The following is a 21,025-nucleotide window of genomic DNA, read 5'->3' on the forward strand; positions in this document are numbered from 1 at the left end:
TTGACAAAATTTGCTATAGAAATAAAATTTTGACAAAACTTTTTATAGAAATAACATTTTGACAAAATTTTCTATAAAAAGCAACTTTGAAAAAATTTTCTGTCAATATTCCACATATGTATATGGCCTTAAAATAAAATTAAAAAAAATAATAATAATTTCGGGTATTAAAATGGATCGATCCAGCCCATCTGCTAGTCTAAGATTCTAGGAAACATCAAAAGATAGCCGTAATTGGAAGTTGATTTTCATTTACAATCATGCTGTACATTGATCGAATGAATAACGCAATGGAAACTAATTTGCGTAAAAACTTGCTTAGTTACAAAAATGTGAAGTGTTTTAAAAAATTTGATTTAGCCGGAGTCGGAGTCGAGCAAAATTTTTACGACTCCGACTCCAGCAAAATCTTCAGACTCCGACTCCAAGACTCCGACTCCACAGCCCTGGTGGCAACCATGATTATGAACCGATAATGGACAAATTTTTGTGTGATTGGGAATCGGCTATATATATCGGATGAATTTTGCTCCTCCAAGAGGCTCCGGAGGACAAATCTGGGGATCGATTTATATGGGGGCTATATATAATTATGGACCGATATGGACCAATTCTTGCATGGTTGTTAGAGACCATATACTAACACCACGTACCAAATTCCAACCGGATCGGATGAATTTTGCTCCTCTAAGAGGTTCCGCAAACCAAATCAGGGGATCGGCTTATATGGGGGCTATATATAATTATGGACCGATGTGGACCAATTTTTGCATGGTTGTTAGATACCTTATACTAACACCATGTACCAAATTTCAGCCGGATCGGATGAAATTTGCTTATCTTAGAGCAATCGCAAGCCAAATTTGGGGGTCCGTAAAAGTGGACCGATATGGCCCATTTGCAATACCATCCGACCTAGATCAATAACAACTACTTGTGCCAAGTTTCAAGTCGATAGCTTGTTTCGTTCGGAAGTTAGCGTGATTTCAACAGACGGACGGACATGCTCAGATCGACTCAGAATTTCACCACGACCCAGAATATATATACGGAATCACAAAGTTCATATACCCTCATCCTATGATGGAGGGTATAATAATTATAAAATTGCAAGCACTTAAATATCAGTGTTCATACTGTAGGCACTATTATTCTGCGCAAAATTGTAAGTGCATAATTCAGCACTACTTCTTCTAAAGGTGTAGCAATTTCTTCGTTTACAGCGGTCGACGCACTTAATATTTTTTTTTATTGAACGCCCAACAAAATGTAAGTGCTGCTAAAATATGTAAGTGCTGAAATTAGCGCAATTCTACTGCACTAGAGTAAGCGGGTGCTTCCTCCTTCGCTTACCAAGTTGCACTTCTGTATGCAAGAGCTTTTTGTGTTTTTTTTTATCACGACTTCTTATGAACGAACGATTTTGTGCGAAGGGAAACTATTAAAAATAAATCAGATGATGTATTGTGTTTAAATGATAAATACGTGTTCTGCGGAGGATTTAATTCATTTTTTGGTCTCTTGTTTATTGTATTGTTGAATTTAATTCTAGATACGGATCCGGTCCAGCTAGTATAACTATAAAAATGGAGGACGGTTACAAATGTGTGTTCATTTCATAATTTTTAAGGCAGTAAAGTACCGCTATCTGGTGGTACTTTAGCGCTGTAATGGATCCAATATTCGAAATTATTATGTGCTTCCTTAAGCGTACTAAAGTTGCAATGATTTCCTCAAGTAAATGTACTGCTTCTGAAAGCGCTGAATTTCATACAAAGAAGAAGCGCATTTAAGTGGGACATTTCCTTATAAATTCATCAGTTAATTCCTCGCAGATATAAACGCTGATTGAATTTGACTTCCCTTACAATGCTGCTGAAAATTCAGCAGGTTTTCGGCTGGAATACTCTGCCAAGCAAACATATATACCAACATGGACATCGCAACATGGGAGCTATACCAAATCATGATCCGATCCACACCATATTCGCTACACCTGTTTACGGACCGAAAATACCTCTAAATTTCCGGCAAATCGGATAAAAATTGCGGTGTCTCAAAGTCAAATCGGGAGATTGGTCCCTAAGGGGGGTATATCAAAACCGATCGATATGCCCCATATTCAGATTACCTTGTGTGTACCCAAAATACTTCTTTATTTTGAACTTCAGGCAAATCTCATACAAATTGGGATGTTTAAACACTTAAGAGGTCAAATCTGGAGATCGGTCTATATATACACCATATTCGGCGTACTTATTCGTACACCCAAAATGTCTCCAGATTTTGAATTTCAGATAAATCGGATAAAAATTGCGGTGTCTAGAAGCCCACCAAACCGTGGACCAATACACACCATATTCGCCACACTTAATTATGAACCCAAAATACCTCTAGATGGGATAAAAGTTCGGATGTTTAGATGCTCAAGAAGTCATCAAAATACATATAGATTTTCAGGTAAATCGGATAAAAATTATGGTGTCTAGAAACCCTAGAAGTCAAATCAGGATATCGGAGAATTTCGACACACCTATTTGTGGTCCTAAAATACCTCTAGATTTCCAATTTCAGGCAAATCAAATAGAAAACACGGTTTCTAGAAGCCCAAGAAGTAAATCGGTCTATATGGGGGCTATACCAAAACATGAACCGATACACGTCTTTTTCGATACACCTAAAATACTTCTAGATTTCCAATTTCAGAAAAATCGGGTGGGGGGGGTGGGGGTCCGAGCTATATCAAACCCTGGACCGATATAGCCTATCTTCGAACTTGACCTGCGTGCAGACAGAAGACGAATCTGTGAAAAATTCCAGGACGATAGCACCATTATTTAAGACTGTAGCGTGATTACAACAGACAGACAGGCGACCAGACAGGAGGACATGCCTATATCGTCTTACAATTTCTCCCTGATCAAAAAAATATTTACTTTATATAGTCGGAAATCGATATTTCGATGCGTTACAAACGTATTGACAAACTTACTATACCTCCACCACCATTCTATGGTGGTGGGGACAAAAACGGGGAAAAATTATACACAAATGAAGCATAAAGATTTACTAAATTTGTACTTTTCATAAAATTGTTTATTATTTATATTTGTACATTTTACTACAAATGCGCCCATATTGAACTTCGTATTGGCACTAAAGACATTCATGCAATTTTGAACTCCAATTTTTTCCTTCAAACCACAAAATTTTTTTAAACAAGTGGAAGAAAGATTAATTATGTCTTTCTTGAATTTGTAGAAAATTTTGTGAAAATTTTGTTTCTATAGAAAATGTTGTCATAATTTTATTTCTATGGAAAATGTTGTCAAAATTTTATTTCTATAGAAAATGTTGTCATAATTTTATTTCTATAGAAAATGTTGTCATAATTTTATTTCTATAGAAAATTTTGTCAAAATTGTATTCCTATAGAAAATTTTGTCAAAATTCTATTTCTATACAAAATTTTGTACACATTTTATTTCTATAGAAAATTTTGTCAAAATTTTATTTGTATAGAAAATTTTGTCAAAATTTTATTTGTATAGAAAATTTTGTCAAAATTTTATTTGTATAGAAAATTTTGTCAAAATTTTATTTGTATAGAAAATTTTGTCAAAATTTTATTTCTATAGAAAATTTTGTCAACATTTTATTTCTATAGAAAATTTTGTCAAAATTTTATTTCTATAGAAAATTTTGTCAAAATTTTATTTCTATCGAAAATTTTGTCAAAATTTGATTTGTATAGAAAATTTTGTCAAAATTTGATTTGTATAGAAAATTTTATCAAAATTTTATTCCTATAGAAAATTTTATCAAAATTCTATTTCTATAGAAAATTTTGTCAAAATTTTATTGCTATAGAAAATTTTTTCAAAATTTTATTTATATAGAAAATTTTGTCAAAATTTTATTTCTATAGAAAATTTTGTCAAAATTTTATTTATATAGAAAATTTTGTCAAAATTTTATTTATATAGAAAATTTTGTCAAAATTTTATTTCTATATACAATTTTGTCAAAATGTTATTTCTATAGGAAATTTTGTCAAAAATGTATTTCTATAGAAAATTTTGTCAAAATTCTATTTCTATACAAAATTTTGTTTACACTTTATTTCTATAGAAAATTTTGTCAAAAAATTTTATTTCTATAGAAAATTTTGTTAAAATTTTTTTTTCTATAGAAAATTTTTTCAAATATTTATTTCTATAGAAAATTTTGTCAAAATTTTATTTATATAGAAAATTTTGTCAAAATTTTATTTCTATATAAAATTTTGTCAATATGTTATTTCTATAGAAAATTTTGTCAAAATTTTATTTCTATACAAAATTTTGTCAAAATTTTATTTCTATAGAAAATTTTGTCAAAATTCTATTTCTATACAAAATGTTGTCTACACTTTATTTCTATAGAAAATTTTGTCAAAATTTTATTTCTATACTTTTATACTTTTCTAAAATTAACCTAAATTATGTAAAATTATCCAATTTTTCCTTCTTGGTTCGGTTCTCTGGTTTTTGAGTGTACCTCCTTGTATTAACTTAAGATTTAACACCCAAAAAATTACTTATATTTGGGATATTAGAGAAATATTTCGATGTATTATAAACTTTAAGACCCCTCATATGATAGATGGTAAAAATTTTAAATTCATATTAAATCCTTATTTCAAAATAATGAAAATTTGAAACAATGTTAAATGTGTTTACTCTTTTTCCTTAATTAGGAATCCAAATATTCAAAAAATAATATTAATTTCATTAAAATTTTCTACAGAAACTTTACTTAGAAAATAAAAATAAAATACTGTCATTTTCTTATGAATTATTGCCCAGTAAAAGATTAGCATAGCTCAAGTACCTATCAGTTCATTAAATAACCAAATTAGTTTTTTTACACAAAATTAGAAATTATTTATTCAAAATAGTCAATAATGAAGCCCAAACTCATGTGAATTGCTTTTGGCTATATTCCCATTATCATCAATTTTTCTTTGTAAAATAAAAAATGAAAATAAGGATATTTTGGACGTTTGTTTTTTTCTCTTAAAGAAAAGAAAAATTGACAATATTTACCCTATTTTCACAAAGATTAATGCTACCAAAATAATTTTAGCTATCTTGCTGCTGGGTATCATCATTAAAATATTATTTCCTCTTTTGTGTGGCGGCTGTTAGCCACAGGATTTATTGCCGCCTCAAGACAAACAATTGCTAACCGTTCCTAAAGCGAGAGCCCTAAAGACATCTACGAATAAAGAAACCACCCTTAAAGATTGAAAAAAGATCGCATATATGCTCATGGGGATCAATAGATAATATAGGTAATTATTTTGTTGGGATTTTTGTTTTTCAGGCAAATAATCAAATTTATGTGAGCATTTATTTTTCAATCTTTTGTTTTGCGACAAAAGAAATTTCTAAGGCCAGTCGATCTATGGGGAATGAGGTCAGTCATTGGTATAATGTCTTGCAAATTTTCTATAGAAAATATCCGCAAATTTCATAACAAAACTCATCACCAACTACTGACCCTTAGCGAAATGTGAGATGAATGCAAAAAAGGAAAAAAAAAAGATTTTAAAGTCAAAAATGATCACTTAACTAGATTTCTATTGAAATGGTATATCCTTAAGTGTGGTATATCCTTAAAAGATCCTAGGCAAAATATTTAAATGAATGGACAATGCAAAGTCATTGCTTACCTCTGGGTATAATATGAATGGACCAAATACCTAAGCTAATCTCTCCATTATCCCATCCACATAAGTTACCATTTGAAATTTTAAGGATATTTTCAGTGATGACAACACAATTGAGGTGTTAAGTATCCTAATTTATGAATGACCAAAGAGATTTGTATGTTAAATAGGGAAGATATGCAAAGTCAAAGGATCTATAACTTCCTTGGCATTGTAGATAAGGGTAGATAGCCAATGGTCATTTTAGTAATTTTAATATTCAAACAAAGTCTTTAAACAATGACACGCGAATAAGAATCCTTTGAGATTGTGGTCAAGGAATTTTTTTTTCAAACTGGTTTCTTTTTATAATAAGACTGCCATGAAGGCAAGGTTTCGAAGGTTGTTTAATGATGGTCAGTTTTACTGGAAGGGTTTGAAATCTTAAGGCAATGACCAGTTTGGCACGTGTTAGTAAATGGGATTTTAATTGATCTCGAGAAGATGAATTATGAGATGATAATTGTAACCTCATCAAAGAGTTCTCCAATATATATTTTTGTTTATAAAAAAAATTGGAATCGATTGATGAAGCAATGAATCTTCAAATCAAACAAACATCAAAATAAAAGATGTTTTCTGGATTAAAAGAAAACTTTAAATCATGGATGCAACATCGTCAAAATAGATCATGGCTCCATGAAATAAGTCCCCATGAAATAACTGTCCAAAATGACAAACGAAATAAGTTCCCAAAATTGAGGACTTATTTCATTATGAAGTAAATCCCCAAAATATTTTATGAAATTATACCCCAAAAAATGTGATAAATCCCTAAATCGCAAAATGAAATATATCCCCAATATTTTGGGGGCTTATTTCGTAAAAACAATAATAACAAATTTATGAATTAAATACTATGTTTCTTAATTTTTACAATTTCAACTTCTAACCCTTGCGGTAGTATATTTATTTGGGTATATAATTGTAAACAATTTCTGACTGAAGTACGACAATGTGGACAATCGTACCTGTCCAATCCCTTTGATATGATATCAGCCAGGAGTCTCATTTGACATTCGTTACAAATTTATAAATATAACAATAACGTTTTATGGTAATATATTCCACATTTTTTGGAAGAACGTATGTACTGCAAAGGATCCCTACGCTTATCGTATTTCGCATTACAGCCTGCCAGAAATGAATCCGTATTAAGCATCAAAAATAAAGTGTCAATAACGGATGAGAGAATAAAATTATATTTTTTTAAATTAATTATACTCATAATTATACCAACCAAAGGCTTCAAAGAAATTGAAGCCTTTGGTTGGTTATAATTATATATAATTTGATGAACGCAAAAGCAAAAGCCGAAGGTTTTTTTAGTTTTTGGAGCGTGCGAGAAACAGAAATTAAAAAATTCACGCGAATTTTTGAATTTCTGTTTCTCGCTTTTGCTGAAGAAGGAGTGAAGGACATACAATTCGGTAAATGCAAAAGCAAAATTCGCGCGAATTTTGGAGCGTACGAAATTCAAAAATTCGTGCAAGATTAAGTTTCGCTATACACTACTTAATCTTGCACTCATATTTTTGTACACCATTGTATACAGATTTCTTTTGACAAATCATATTTGTCAAATCAGTTTACGTCCAATCTTCTATGATCGTAGTCATAAGGAAAAACATCTGTGATATTTTAATTTAGTTTTGTAATTATTTTTGAAATTATTTTAAATATTTGTTTAATGTCGTGGTGTTCCTGTGCCGTTACTTTTTACAATTTAAAATTAATTTTAAAAAATATGACAAGAGACTAAATATTTCAATAAAAAATTCATCCCAGAAGAAGTTGGAAATCACCAACGAAACGTCAGATGTAAATATGAAATAAAGTATTTTTATTTGCATATTGAGAGACCTTGAAAGCCCATTTTAGAAAAGATCTAAAAACAACCAAAAATCATATTTTGATTCATAACGTAGGGTAATTCACTATTTTTTCTACACCCGTTTATAAATTCGAAATTCGTTTTATATCATCATCGCTTCACATTTTTTTTTTCAAAAAGTGAGCATAGTATTCATAAAGATAACGGCTCCTGCTACTACATTTATGAATTATTTTAAAATTGAAGAAAATCAAATAACTCCTCAAAATCCATATTGGGGAATTATTTCACTATGACAAATTTGGGAGTTATTTCATTTGAAAAAACTCCCCATAATTGGAAATGAAATAGGTCCCCAAAATATGAAATAACTCCCCAAAAATCTTTGTTTTTGTTCTCTGTAGAAGAAATTGGGGACTTATTTAATTTTTCAATTTGGGGAGTTATTTCATGGGGACTTATTTCATGGAGCCTTTCATTTAATTTAAAGATTATTTCTTTAAATCAAAAATGTGTTTTCTTTATTTTAAGAATAATTTTCCTTACTACAAAGACATACGACTTTAACGGTGGGGTGCAAATTTCAAGGATTTGTGTCCCAAATTGAATGAAAAAATATTATAAACTCTTCAATATTTTCTACAAAAAAAAAATTACTTAGAAAATAAAAATAAAAAACTGTAATTTTCTTTTAATTACAATTTCTTTATTTTAAACAAATTTGTCCTTAATTAGGTAAATATTTTTTGTACATGCTATAGGATTTTAATTGGAAATATTTTGATATTTTTCTCAGTAAAACTTCGAGAGTTCCCAGCAAAAAAATTTGGAAGTTGATGTGATGGCATAACTTTAGAAATACTTCCAAAAATCTCCTCTCAAAAAGATTTTTATATTAACTACACAGGAAGTAATATAATTTTTATAACTCGTTTCTTTCCTATTTTTAATATGCAATTTTAACTTTGTTTGTTTCAAAGAGATTTAAAACAGAAGAATAAAAAGGTTCAAATATTTTTTTTTCGAAAAAATACTAATTCCATTCTAGAAAATTTCCCATTTTTTAGAAATATTAGAGGTTAATAGCTAATTTCTCATATCCGAAACGAATGCTTTCGTTCGTCTATGGCGCCCAAAACAGCTGAATTTATAAAGGAAAATCAGCTGTTTTTGACATTTCAATCGAACGAAAGCGTTCCTTTCGGATATGAGAAATTGGCTGTAAATGTTTCAGACAAGCGCTAGAATGCATTAAAAGGCATATGAAAAAATTATAAAAAAAAATTTATTTGGCAAAATATCAAATCCACAGCACTGAATTCGAATCATACCTTAAGCAGTGTGCATCACTTCAGTGCAGAGGCAGTTGAAATGGAGGACATCCGTCCTATGATAAGCCCATGATAAATTCATCGCTTCTGCCCCATTTTTGCACCACTTCCGGATCCAAAAAGAACATTTTCACTTCTTTTTTACCAACTCTCTTTTTGCTGGGTTCTTATGGGTCATGACCCCTGAGCACTTTCGTGTATGACTTCTTAAGATCGTCTGAGTCAGCGAGTAAAATTTCTTCGCTCTTAAACGCTATTAAAAAGCAATTAATTTTCTCCATTAGCCTGTTGTAATGTTAAGAAAAGATTTTGCCTTATCCAATTACCCCCCCAAATAATATTTTGAATTCCCAAGCCCTTCAATTTAAAAATAAAGTGAACAACATTCTATTCATTCATTGAATTTTTAAATACCATGGTTTTGTTCTAAACTAAATATGTATATGAGAAAATCAGACGATAGAGAATGATCAAATTGTATTGACAATTGATTGGATTTGATTGAATTTGAAAATTGTTACAAGGATAACATAATCATTGATTTTGTAATTACAAGGATACAGAAGTGATTGACAAACTTTTGTGTGGCATAGTGATTTAATCATATGCATAAAACCAAAGGACAGATATTAAACTAATACTTCTAACAATATAGTTTAACGAATCGATAATTCTCACACATACATACCCAGAAACATTATATGTAAAATAAATTCAAAGTTATTGTTTAGCGAAATATGCAAATCTGTATATCAGTCCTGAAATACCAAAATCAATGATTTGATTTAAAAGCATTTCTGCATTTGCATTTCGTATATAAATTCAAAATTATCGTTGAGTAGACGACACCATTCACCCTCTCTCGCTCTTTCTCTCTATTGATTTCTAGAGAATTAGATCTAGGAAAAAGAGATCCTTCGTTGTAGCTTTTTTGAAAAATTCAATACAAAACGTTGCTCCCATTGTTACCATTTTTATGCAGATTTTGCTCCATTTTCATTTTGGTCTATTATTGCCATTTTGAATGTTTGAATTGAAGTGAATACCTTTTTTGTAATCAATATGGAAAGGAAATCGTGGATTTTCAATTCACAAATTCATATCCTTTATTTTCGCCAAGGCTTATTCTGATACGCACAATTGCTCTTGTTCCACAACAGAGTTGAGAGTCAGTTACAAGCGTTGCCCAAAAAAACAATATCATAGGCAAATTTTTTGAAATGGGTTCAAAAGGCTGTTTCCCTCTCTCTCTCAGTCTCACCTAAATCAATCGATAGAAAATCAATTGGCATAAATTTGCATAGATTTATAAGCCTACAGTGTATCACTCAATAGGGGAAATACACAAGCAATCACAAAGCTGCCTTCTCCGGGAAATTGTGTCGTGTGCGCAAGCGCGACAGGTCATTTGCATAACATTGGTCTCGCCCATATCGAAAGAGAAAGAGAGCACACATACACACGAGCCCTAACCTTAGGCTATGGAAAACTGGTGCGCATGCCACCACCACCAATCTACCAGCCATATATCCGGGATATTCTTCGTTTTGTTTTTTTAAAGGTGGAATATGCGAAAATTATGCAAATCCTTAACTCATTTACATTTCAACAAAATCTATGGAAAAGAGAAATAACCTGAATATTTGCAGAAATTATTTGTAAGTATAAACCCTTGTATCTTAGATCCATTGTTAGTTTTTTTTTTTTGTTTTTTTAACGGAAGTTACATGCCGTTTCCTTTTTCTTTTTGATAATGTTTTCTAGAGGGTTGCCATTTGTAAATGGCAAATCCTTTGATTTGTAAAATATGCAAATTTTTGCATCCTAAATGCGGTTCCACATTTGCCAAATCCACATAATTATTTGCATTTCTCATTTTTTGTTTTTGGTTGCAATTAAAATAGCATTCATGCGAGATAGGTTTTCGTTAGTTTTGATCATAGTAGTTTGGTATTGGCAAAATTAACCATTTGGGATTTTTATGTAAATTTATTTTTGTATTAAATCTTTTTTCCTGAAATATGAAAAAAATACAATGGCTTTATCCTTTTCTTTTTTTTTTTTGTAAAACATCTGCAGTTTTAGCATGAAATTTCCCAAGCGTACACACAAAAAACAAAAAGTTTACTTGCAACCAAAAGTTTTCAGATATCTTTTTCAAAGACCATGGTAAATCTTTTTTAGATCTAGGATTTATAACATTTTAAAGAAATTTGTTCTTAATGTTGTGTCCTAATATTAAGCTAGACTTATTATTCATATTACACTCAAAAAAAGTTTAGTTGGATCCATAAATGTTTCCCTTTAAGATTTTGGCATTGTTTCCGAGCCAAATATGCGGCTTCTGTAAAATAAAGACATTTTATAGTGGCCTATCTGGATTTAAATCTAGGATTAATAAAATTAAAATTTGGTGTATATTAATAAAGCTATTCACGTACAAATTATAACGAATACTTCAAAGTAAAAAATGTTTTCTTAATTCCAATAAACATTAAACCTCAAACCACCGTGGTACAATGGTTAGCATGCCCGCCTTACATACACAAGGTCGTGGGTTCGATTCCTGCTTCGACTGAACGCCAAAAAGTTTTTCAGCTGTGGATTATCCCACCTCAGTAATGCTGGTGACATTTCTGAGGGGTTCAAAGCTTCTCTAAGTGGTTTCACTGCAATGTGAACCGCCGTTCGGACTCGGTTATAAAAAGGAGGTCCCTTGTCATTGAGCTTAACATGGAATTGGGCAGCACTCAGTGATAAGACAAGTTCACCAATGTGGTATCACAATGGACTGAATAGTCTAAGTGAGCCTGATACATCGGGCAGCCACCTAACATAACCTAACCTCAAAATATATGTCTCAGCTTATATTTGAAGCGTTTTTATCTTAAATCTAAAGATTCAATATTTCAGTTAATTTAAGGACGATTTCTTTAAATCAAAAATGTGTTTGATTTACTTTAAGGAAAATGTAAATTAATACAAAGACATACGAATTTAAAGGAGGGACACAATTTTTCAAAATTATAATCTTTATCTTAATTAAAATTTCATTATTTAAAAAAAATGTGATTAATATTTTGTAAATTGCGCATCCCAAAATTTAGGTTGTGTAATCTTTAATATCACGTAAATATCTTTTTCAGTGTAGATCAACATTTTCTCAGTGTAGTAAACAATTTCAATGGTGAAAATTTGTATAAAAATTTTTCCAATTAAAGTTTTAATTGAGTTTTAAGAAATATTCAATTACAAATTTAATTGATTCAATAATTTTTTTAATTGAAAATCAATCACAAAATTTAATAGTATCAATTAATTTTTTTAATTAGATCAATTAACTTTTTAATTGACTTTCACTTAATTTTTTAATTGATACTATCATTTCTGTGATTGAAGACATTTCAATTAAAAAATTAATTGGATCAATTAATTTCGTGATTGAATCAGAAAAAAAAATTGTGAAGCTTATGTCAAGATTTTATATACTAAATATTCATTCAAAGAATTTTCCATTTTTTAATAAACGAAAACGAATCTTCAATTGTAGGGTTTGAAGATTCGTTTTTCGCATTAAAATTTTCCTGATTAATTTGAAAAAAAGAAAGAATTCTTACTTCATTAATACTTACACAATTTTTTTTTCTGATTCAATCACAAAATTAATTGATCCAATATTTTTTTATGAAATGTCTTCAATCACGAAATTGATAATAAAAATCACAGTTTTATTTGACCATCAAATAATTAATTGATCGAAAAATTAATTGTTTCCATTAACAAATTTCAATTAATTTTTTAATTAAATCAAATTTAATTGATGTTGATTGAAAAATTTCAATAATTTTTTAATAAACAAGTAACTATTTTCAATCACTTTAGTCTTCATTTTTGTATAATTTTTTTTTTAAATTGAAAATTAAAAAATTTTCAACCACTGACTTAATTAAAAAAATTTTAACCACTGAATTAATAATTTAGTCTTCATTTTTGTATCATATTTTTTTTAAAATTGAAAATTAAAAAATGTTCAACCACTGACTTAATTGATTTATTTTTTGCAGTTTGATTAAAAGGATAATTGTATTTATTATTTTTTATTTGAAAAAAGTTTTCCGTTTCAAAAAATTAATTGATTTCATTAACAAATTTCAATTAATTTTTTAATTGATTCAAATTTAGTTGATGTTGATTGCAAAATTTGAATAATTTTTTAATAAACAAGTAACTGTTTTCAATCACTTTCTCATCAACTGGCTTAGTGTTCTTGCTTAAATAAATGTTTGTTTCAAATAAATCTTTAATTGAAAATTACAAAAAAATCCCAAAAATGGTTCAATCTTCCGAGTTTGATTAAATAACTTTTTAATCAAAATTAATTGATAGTCTTAATTTTTGTATCATTTTTTTTTAAATTTAAAATTAAAAAATGTTCAACCACTGACTTAATTGATTTATTTTTTACAGTTTAATTAAAAGTTTACAGTTTAATTAAATAACTTTTTAATCAAAATTAATTTATACAAAAAATGACTTAGTCTTCATTTTTGTATCAATTATTTTTAAATTGAAAATTAAAAAATTTTCAACCACTGACTTACTTGATTTATTGTTTTCAGTTTGATTAAAAAGACATTTGTATTTATTAATTTTTTAATTGAAAAAGTTTTCAGTTTCAATCAACTTTTTAATTGAAAATATTTCGGTAATATTTTTTTCTGTGTATTTCATACAGTTTTCTCAAGTTTTTTGTGGGAATAGGTTTGCTTAATTTTTAAATTATTTTTTTTTTTATTTTATATCTATTATTTTATTTATTATACTTTTATTTAGGAAAACATATCAGCGAACATAAAACTGAAGATAGTAACGGCCTTAACCGATAAATTTGTATCCAGACAATTGATCCTTAATACTAAGTAAATTTAGATTCATTATTAATTTATTTTATTCAAATAATAGAAAAATTGAAATAAAAAAATAATAATTTAATTAAAACTCAATTAAATTGACATTTCATTTAAATGCACATATTGAATAAAAACTAATTTAATTAAATTAATTAATATTAATAAATTATCTTTTCAAACATACCCCCTAAAGTAAAAAAATCCAACGAAAAATATCTCAAAAAATCCTCTTTTTTCCTACAAAAACACACTCAAATGCCTCTCATTAAAAAATTGCCATACACTTTTCTCTCTTTCTCACACTCACATTGGAGTGCATAAGAATCCTATGTAAAACAAATCGCACAAATTCCAACACTCCCGTTGGCTAAACAGGCGATTTTTTTTTAGCAAAAAAACCATGTATTTTATCAAAATATTAGCATTTCCAGTCATACCATTGGCCATTGAGAAGCCGAAAAAAATATACAACCATGAAAAAAAAACCAGAGTCCCATAAGGGAACATTATTGTATGGCTTGCTGCTCAGTGAAACAACCTAAAATTACAAACACTTTTTTTGCCATAGCGAAACTTTGAAAAACAAAGGAATCAAAATTAAGGGATGAAAGAAAACATTTCACAAAATTTGCCATAAAAAAGAATTTAGAGAAGTCGTTAAAAAATTGTGTAACATTCAATAAAAAGGACCAACATGAGTGGACGGACGATGAAGGACATAGCGCGAGTAAACAACCCCTTTTAGGTTAAGGCCTCATTAACAACTTCTGCTTGCTTGCTTGTAGTTAGCATCGGATCCCAATTGTGCTCTTTCTCTCTTCTTCTCTCTTTGGTACCTATTTCATTATTCCTTTTGTTTTTTAAGAGAACGATCTATGTGTTTTTTAAAGAGCAACATTTTTGTTGTTTTTACTTAGGGCTTCGTTAAGGGATTTTTTAACGAGAGGGTTGTTGAGTTGTTTTTTAGCAAACTCTGTTAAGAGATCTTATGGGCAAGAATTTTTCCTATATTAACCGCTTGCCGTTGAAGAGTTAAATCAGTTTGAGCCCAACAGCCAAGCTTGAAATATCTCTTAGGACTTATTTCGCTATTACGAACGCTAAACGTTAAATAAAATAATTTATTTTATATTTTACGTGAAGTGAACGAAAATTACCAACCAAACACCACAAAAAGGATTACACTCGAAAAAAAATTTAATTGGAATAAAAAATAAAATTTTTTCTTTAGAAAAAATTATTATATGTGAAGAAAAAAATTTAAAAAAAAAAACCAATATAAGTGAAAAATCGAGAGTTTCAAAGAAAATTAAACAAAATAAAAAATCAGTTTTTTTGGAAAAAATTATTAACAGAAAAAAAACTACAAACATGTCTACTCAATTGGAATTCATAATGCAATTGTATATGATGAATTTACTGCAACAACAACAACAGCAGCAGCAGCAACAACAACAACAAACAAATCAGCAACAATCAAACCAACAAGCATCCTCATTTGCCTTAAGTCCTGTTAAGCCTACACAAGATTTGGCAACGCTTTATCAAGCTAGCCAGAATTTAAGGACACAGAAACGCAAAAACTCTCAAAACACCAACAGTAGTAGTAGCCGTAGTTGTAGTCCCAATAGTAATTTGAGCCCCATACCAACAAATATTGCCACTAGCTTTAGCTATCCTTCATCAAATACTACTCCTCATTCAGCTACAATTTCGTTGCAACAGCAGCAATTGCTAATGCAGCAACAACAAATGTTGCTACAACAGCAGCAGCAGCAACAACAGCAGCATCAGCAACAGTCGCAAGCTACCATGAATCCCATGTTGCTAAATAATTTACCGGCCTTGACCCAATTAATGTTGTTGCAACAGCAGCAGCAGCAACAACAACAGATAACCTCCTCCAATTTATTGCTAACACCCACTACTCCCAATTCCTCAAATTCCTCCCTTAACTGTGGCTCCTCTAATGCCCCGAATATGGCAAATTATTTGGGCAACAATATGACGATTTATGGTTCGGCTACAGCCAATGCTGCTTTGTCGTCTTCTTCTGCTTCTTCTACTACACCTCCACCCTCCAATGCTCTTGGCCCTTTAGTTTCTTCCTCTTCGCCCTCTTCTTCTTCTCTTTTCTTTCCCTCAGCTTTTCCAGCACAAAATTCTTTTATAGCTTCACAAGAAAATTTTCTTCAATCATCTACAGTGACATCGACACCCAACAACACCGTCGCCACCGCAGCTTTGAAAAAAGTTTCATGCTCTACCATGGGACAGCAGGAGGCATCTTATGTTGTGGACGATGACGATGATGATGTGGTGCGTGAAGATGTTAAAGCTATTAAGATTGAAGAGAGCCTCAGTGTTCAGACTTCATTGGGTGGAAACACCAATATATTATGTTCAGGCCTTAAGGTTTTGGAGACAACTTCGGATTCCATACAGGATGATTCACATATGGTAAGTTTTTACTTTCAGTTTCACATTCAGTTTCACATTTTAAGATAGAAGGGCACAGTAGGAATTCTAACATTTGGAATTGTGGATTTTAGATTTTTTACCATAATTGTATACAAATAATTTACCATGAATTATATGGCACCTTCACTCTCATTATGGTTCATTTAAAATTTTATGTAGTAATAATAGAAAGGGATAATAGGGATCTCAACATTTTGAATTGTAAATTAATGTTTTTCTCAAGGTCTATTTTTGTTTTTAAATATTTTATTTATTTTTTCCATTACTTCGCTGTTCTACAATATGTTTATCCTTTAATAAGGACAGTAAGAATCTTAACACTCAACATATTGTAAATTAATGTTTTTCAAGCTCGAGGTCTTTTTGTTTTTAAACATTTTATTTATTTTATTCGCTGTTCTAAAATATTTCACCCTTTAATAAGAATTTTTGATATTTTTAAAATTTATTTTTTATTGATAGAAAGGGACAATAGGAATCTCAACATTAAGAATTGTAAATTAAGGTTTTTCTCGAGGTCTATTTTTGTTTTTAAATATTTTATTAGTTTTTCCATTACTTCGCTGTTCTAAAATATGTTTATCTTTTAATAAGGATGTTATATTTTAAATTTTTTTTAGTAATGATAGAAAGGAAAAGTAGGAATCTCAACATTCAGAAGTTTATATTTTTTTAAAGAATGAAGGCACTTCAAACAAATTTTATTTTTCCAAAACTTTTTAATATTTTTGGGTTCAATAGGAAAAAGAAATATCAATTGCTTCAAATTAACCTTTTCGAATTTCATACCCTATGTTTTCTAAGCCAAATCCAATGTAAATGGATAGACATTTTTTGGAATAATAGAAAAAAAATCTTAAAATTTTTCAAATGTTTAAAACATGTAATTAAATAAATAAAAATTGCCGATAATAGAGAACAGTAGGAGTTATAGTTATTCAATTTTATGAGGTAAGATTCCTACTATTCCCTTCTACTATCAAAATTGGTTCGGTTTATTCAGTTAATTCAATTTTACAGCCGACCGCAAAAAAAAACGTTGAACAATAAAAATAATACAAAATGTTTAAATCTATATAAAGTTGGAATATAATAATTTAACTAAATAAAACAAAAAAAATGGATAGTAGAGGGGGGCAGTAGGAATTTTAGCTTATACAATTTTATATTAAAAAATCTATTGTTTAATTTGTTTTTATTCTTATTTGTTGTTATTATGTTTAAGGTATATAGTTTATAGATAATTATTATATTTTTATTATCAAAACTGTTCGTTTCCATAGTTCCTATTTATGGGACATTTTCTAAGCCATCTTACTGAAATCCCTGGAAATTCCAATTCTCAATGTGAACATGTTTTTTTTTTGTTTACATCAATTCATAAAATCGTCAACATCGTTAACGAAAAGAAAACATATATAAGAAAACATCAACATTGTAATGGCTCAATGGAACACTTGTGCTTCATGCAAATTTATAAGAAATTCTGAAAATCAAAGATAAACAAAACCAAAAAAAAAATCCAAATGATTGTGTGTGGGAGAAGGAAATATGAGATATCGAACATGTCTAAAGCATCAAAAACAAAACTCTAATAATTCAATTTTAATTACCAAGAACTTGATGAGGCCAGCATTATTTACCATTAAATGTCAATTTTCTCTCTCTTTGCAGCCATTTACACCAGAAAAATCCAGCATGAATATAAATCCTACAACATTTCCTATGAAACATACCAGTGCCACAACAACGCAAATGATGACACAGATGGTAATGGACGATGATGCTTCAAATGTAACACCAATGTCTTTGAAAAATGCCATATTGACACCACCCTCAAGTGAACAGCTTTCAACATCAACAAAAATAACACCACCCAAAACATTTGAAGGTTCATCGGGGGGTAAATCATTATCGAGTTCTACGGTAACACCTATTACGGGTACCACTTGTACCTCATTGGGTTCGAGTTCGAGCGGTATTGTAGATAGTTTCCTTACCGAAGAGAATCTAAAACATTTACGCAAGAACTCCTCCTATCTGGAATGCGAGAATCCTCTATGCCGCCAAGAGAATTTACGTGACCATTTCCATTGCTATGAGGAACCATGCCAGGGTAAAATCCTTAGTAAGAAGGATGATATCATCCGTCATTTGAAATGGCATAAAAAACGTAAGGAAAGTTTACTCTTGGGTTTTGCCCGTTTCTCTTCATCGGATGATTGTGCTCCAGAATATGGGGCTGGTTGTGCCTACAATTGGAAACAAACCCATTATCATTGTATCTACGAGGATTGTCCTAAGGTCTATGTTAGTACAAGTGATGTACAAATGCATGCCAATTTCCATAGGAAAAATTCCGAAATAGTCCAAGAGGGTTTCAGGCGGTTCCGGGCCCATGAGAATTGCAAAATCGAAGAATGTCCCTTCTATGGCAAGAAGACTTCGCATTATCATTGCTGTCGTGAGGGTTGTAATCACACCTTCAAGAACAAGGCTGATATGGGTAAGTGAAAAGTGAATGAAAGCAATTAGGAATGATTAAATTAACGGGGTAAAATTATTTTCAATTTTTTTTTCAGAAAAACACAAGGTCTATCATATGAAGGATCATCAATTGACCCAAGATGGTTTCAAGAAAATTTTGAAAACGGAAAAATGTCCTTTCGATGATTGCAAATATTCCTGTGTCTCCAATCACATTCATTGTGTAAGGGAAAATTGTAATTACATCCTACATTCCAGTACCCAAATGATAAGTCACAAACGCAAACATGATAGAACCGAAGGTGAACAACAGCAATTGAAAACCCAAAGAGATTCCAGTGAGGAAGAGTCCCCTAGTAATATAGCCGCAGTGGTTAATACCAATAAGGTCAATACTTTAAATTCCAGCAATGCCTCAACGCCTTTGTCCTCATTATCGGCTGAGCATTTTCTGGCCAGAAAAAGGGGAAGGCCACCAAAGAAAATTGTAAGTAGAAAGCCATTAAAAAAGATTTGAAAAATAAAAATCATAAAAAAATAAAAAAAAACTTTACTAATTTTTTTTATTTTCTTTTTCCAGCAATTGCCCAGCGAGGTTAATGAATCGAAGCGTATTAAATTGGAACATAACCAAGACTCAAATAACTCCACCACCACCACTACCCATAATGCACAATCCACTCTTCAAAACCCAAATCTTCCTGGATCAACTATGCAAAATCTGGCCATGATGAATCCTTTTATGGCCAATTTCAATCCTGCCGTAGGTTCTATGGATCCCAATGCTCCCAATTTCCAGTTAACCCATTTAATGGCTCTATTTCAATTGCAAAATCCTCTCTTCTATCAAAATCTCTATCCTCGAGGTATGTCCGCAGCTAATATGGCCAATATTTTGGGAGCTGCCCAAACCACTGGATTACCAGCTACTACATCCAACATTAACAATAATGTAAAGCAAGAGTTTAGTAATGACAAACAGGAATTCAAAGAATGATAGGAAAGTCTTTAAGATGAACCACCCTATTAGCCTGGGCGGTATTGGGTTAAAATTTTCATAAGGACTTGAAAAGGAAAATGTTTGGTTTTCGCACGTGGCTCTTAAAGCCATATCGAACATTTTCTTCTTGGTCTTGGATCTTTTGATGGGAAATCTTCAACAATGAATTGAAGTAAATAAAAGATCTATCTATTGTGGGAAGCTAAAAGACAGCTTCTAGGTATCAAGGGATTTTACTGGCTTATATAAAATTAAGCTTCAGTTTAAGTCTCAGGGCTTTTTGTTTAGAAACAACTAATACTCTGACCTTTAAAAAAATCCTATGAAATATGGAGACAAGAACTTATCAAGGACACTGTTTAAGTCCCCATAAGTTAAAATGCATGAAAAGTCTCTTTCAAAAGTTTTTTTTCCCAACCTCAGACTTTTGGTAAAGAGTCTAGAGCGAAAAACAAAACTTTTGAGATTTGATTTTTCATTGATGGCTACGAAAAAAATCTTACTACATAAATATTTTCTTTTTTTATTCAAATAGAGTATATTTGTAAATTATAAATATTTGAATTTTTGAAATTTATTTTTTACAATAGTACCTCTATTTGAATATCAGACCATAAATTATTAAAAAATTACAAAAAATAAAATTTTTAAAAATAAAAAACAAATCAATAAAAAATTGCTGTGATTATTTTTGTTAAAAATTTTCGTTCATAGAGAAAAATTAATTTAAATTATTATAAAATTATTTTTAGATAAATGTAAATTACTGTAAATACCTAAAAAATTGTTGTTAAATTAAAGAAATTATTATTGAAAGTATATAGAACAAAGACAATTTTATAGACCTTGGGAATGCATTGGCAAAAAGTGGGTAAGGGCATACTGTACGATTGTATGGTATACGCAGAAAAATATATATATTTTTTTATTTCAATTCATCCAAAGAAATATGTATAATTTTGGTCGATATTTTTTTTTTTCATTTTTACGCTAAAGATATTAGTCTATCATTTTAAAACATTTGTGGTTGCTTGGCGAATATTCCCCTTTTTATAAAAAATTCAGTATGCTGAGAATTTCTTCGTTATTGTGACTTATTTTTTACCATTTATAAGTTTTTTTTCAACTTCTACGAATTTAGTTTTGTTTGGTTAAATGATTAAATCAACAACACCATATTGTCTACTGAAATAAAACTTTGACTAAATTTTCTATGGAAATAAAATTTTG

At 30.0% G+C, this 21,025-nt stretch overlaps 1 protein-coding gene across 1 annotated transcript; it reads left to right on the top strand.

The window, feature by feature from the left end:
• Positions 1–14,881: 14,881 nt before the first annotated feature.
• cas (castor zinc finger transcription factor) lies at positions 14,882–20,417 on the top strand. The gene is made up of 4 exons (XM_075289411.1): positions 14,882–16,287; positions 17,983–18,814; positions 18,891–19,282; positions 19,376–20,417. Exons 1-4 carry the CDS (start codon positions 15,199–15,201, stop codon positions 19,790–19,792), a joined length of 2,730 nt encoding a protein of 909 aa, XP_075145526.1. The 5' UTR covers positions 14,882–15,198; the 3' UTR covers positions 19,793–20,417.
• Positions 20,418–21,025: the final 608 nt, after the last annotated feature.

Source organism: Haematobia irritans, chromosome 1, assembly GCF_050003625.1.
Source record: "Haematobia irritans isolate KBUSLIRL chromosome 1, ASM5000362v1, whole genome shotgun sequence".
Taxonomy (NCBI): domain Eukaryota; kingdom Metazoa; phylum Arthropoda; class Insecta; order Diptera; family Muscidae; genus Haematobia; species Haematobia irritans.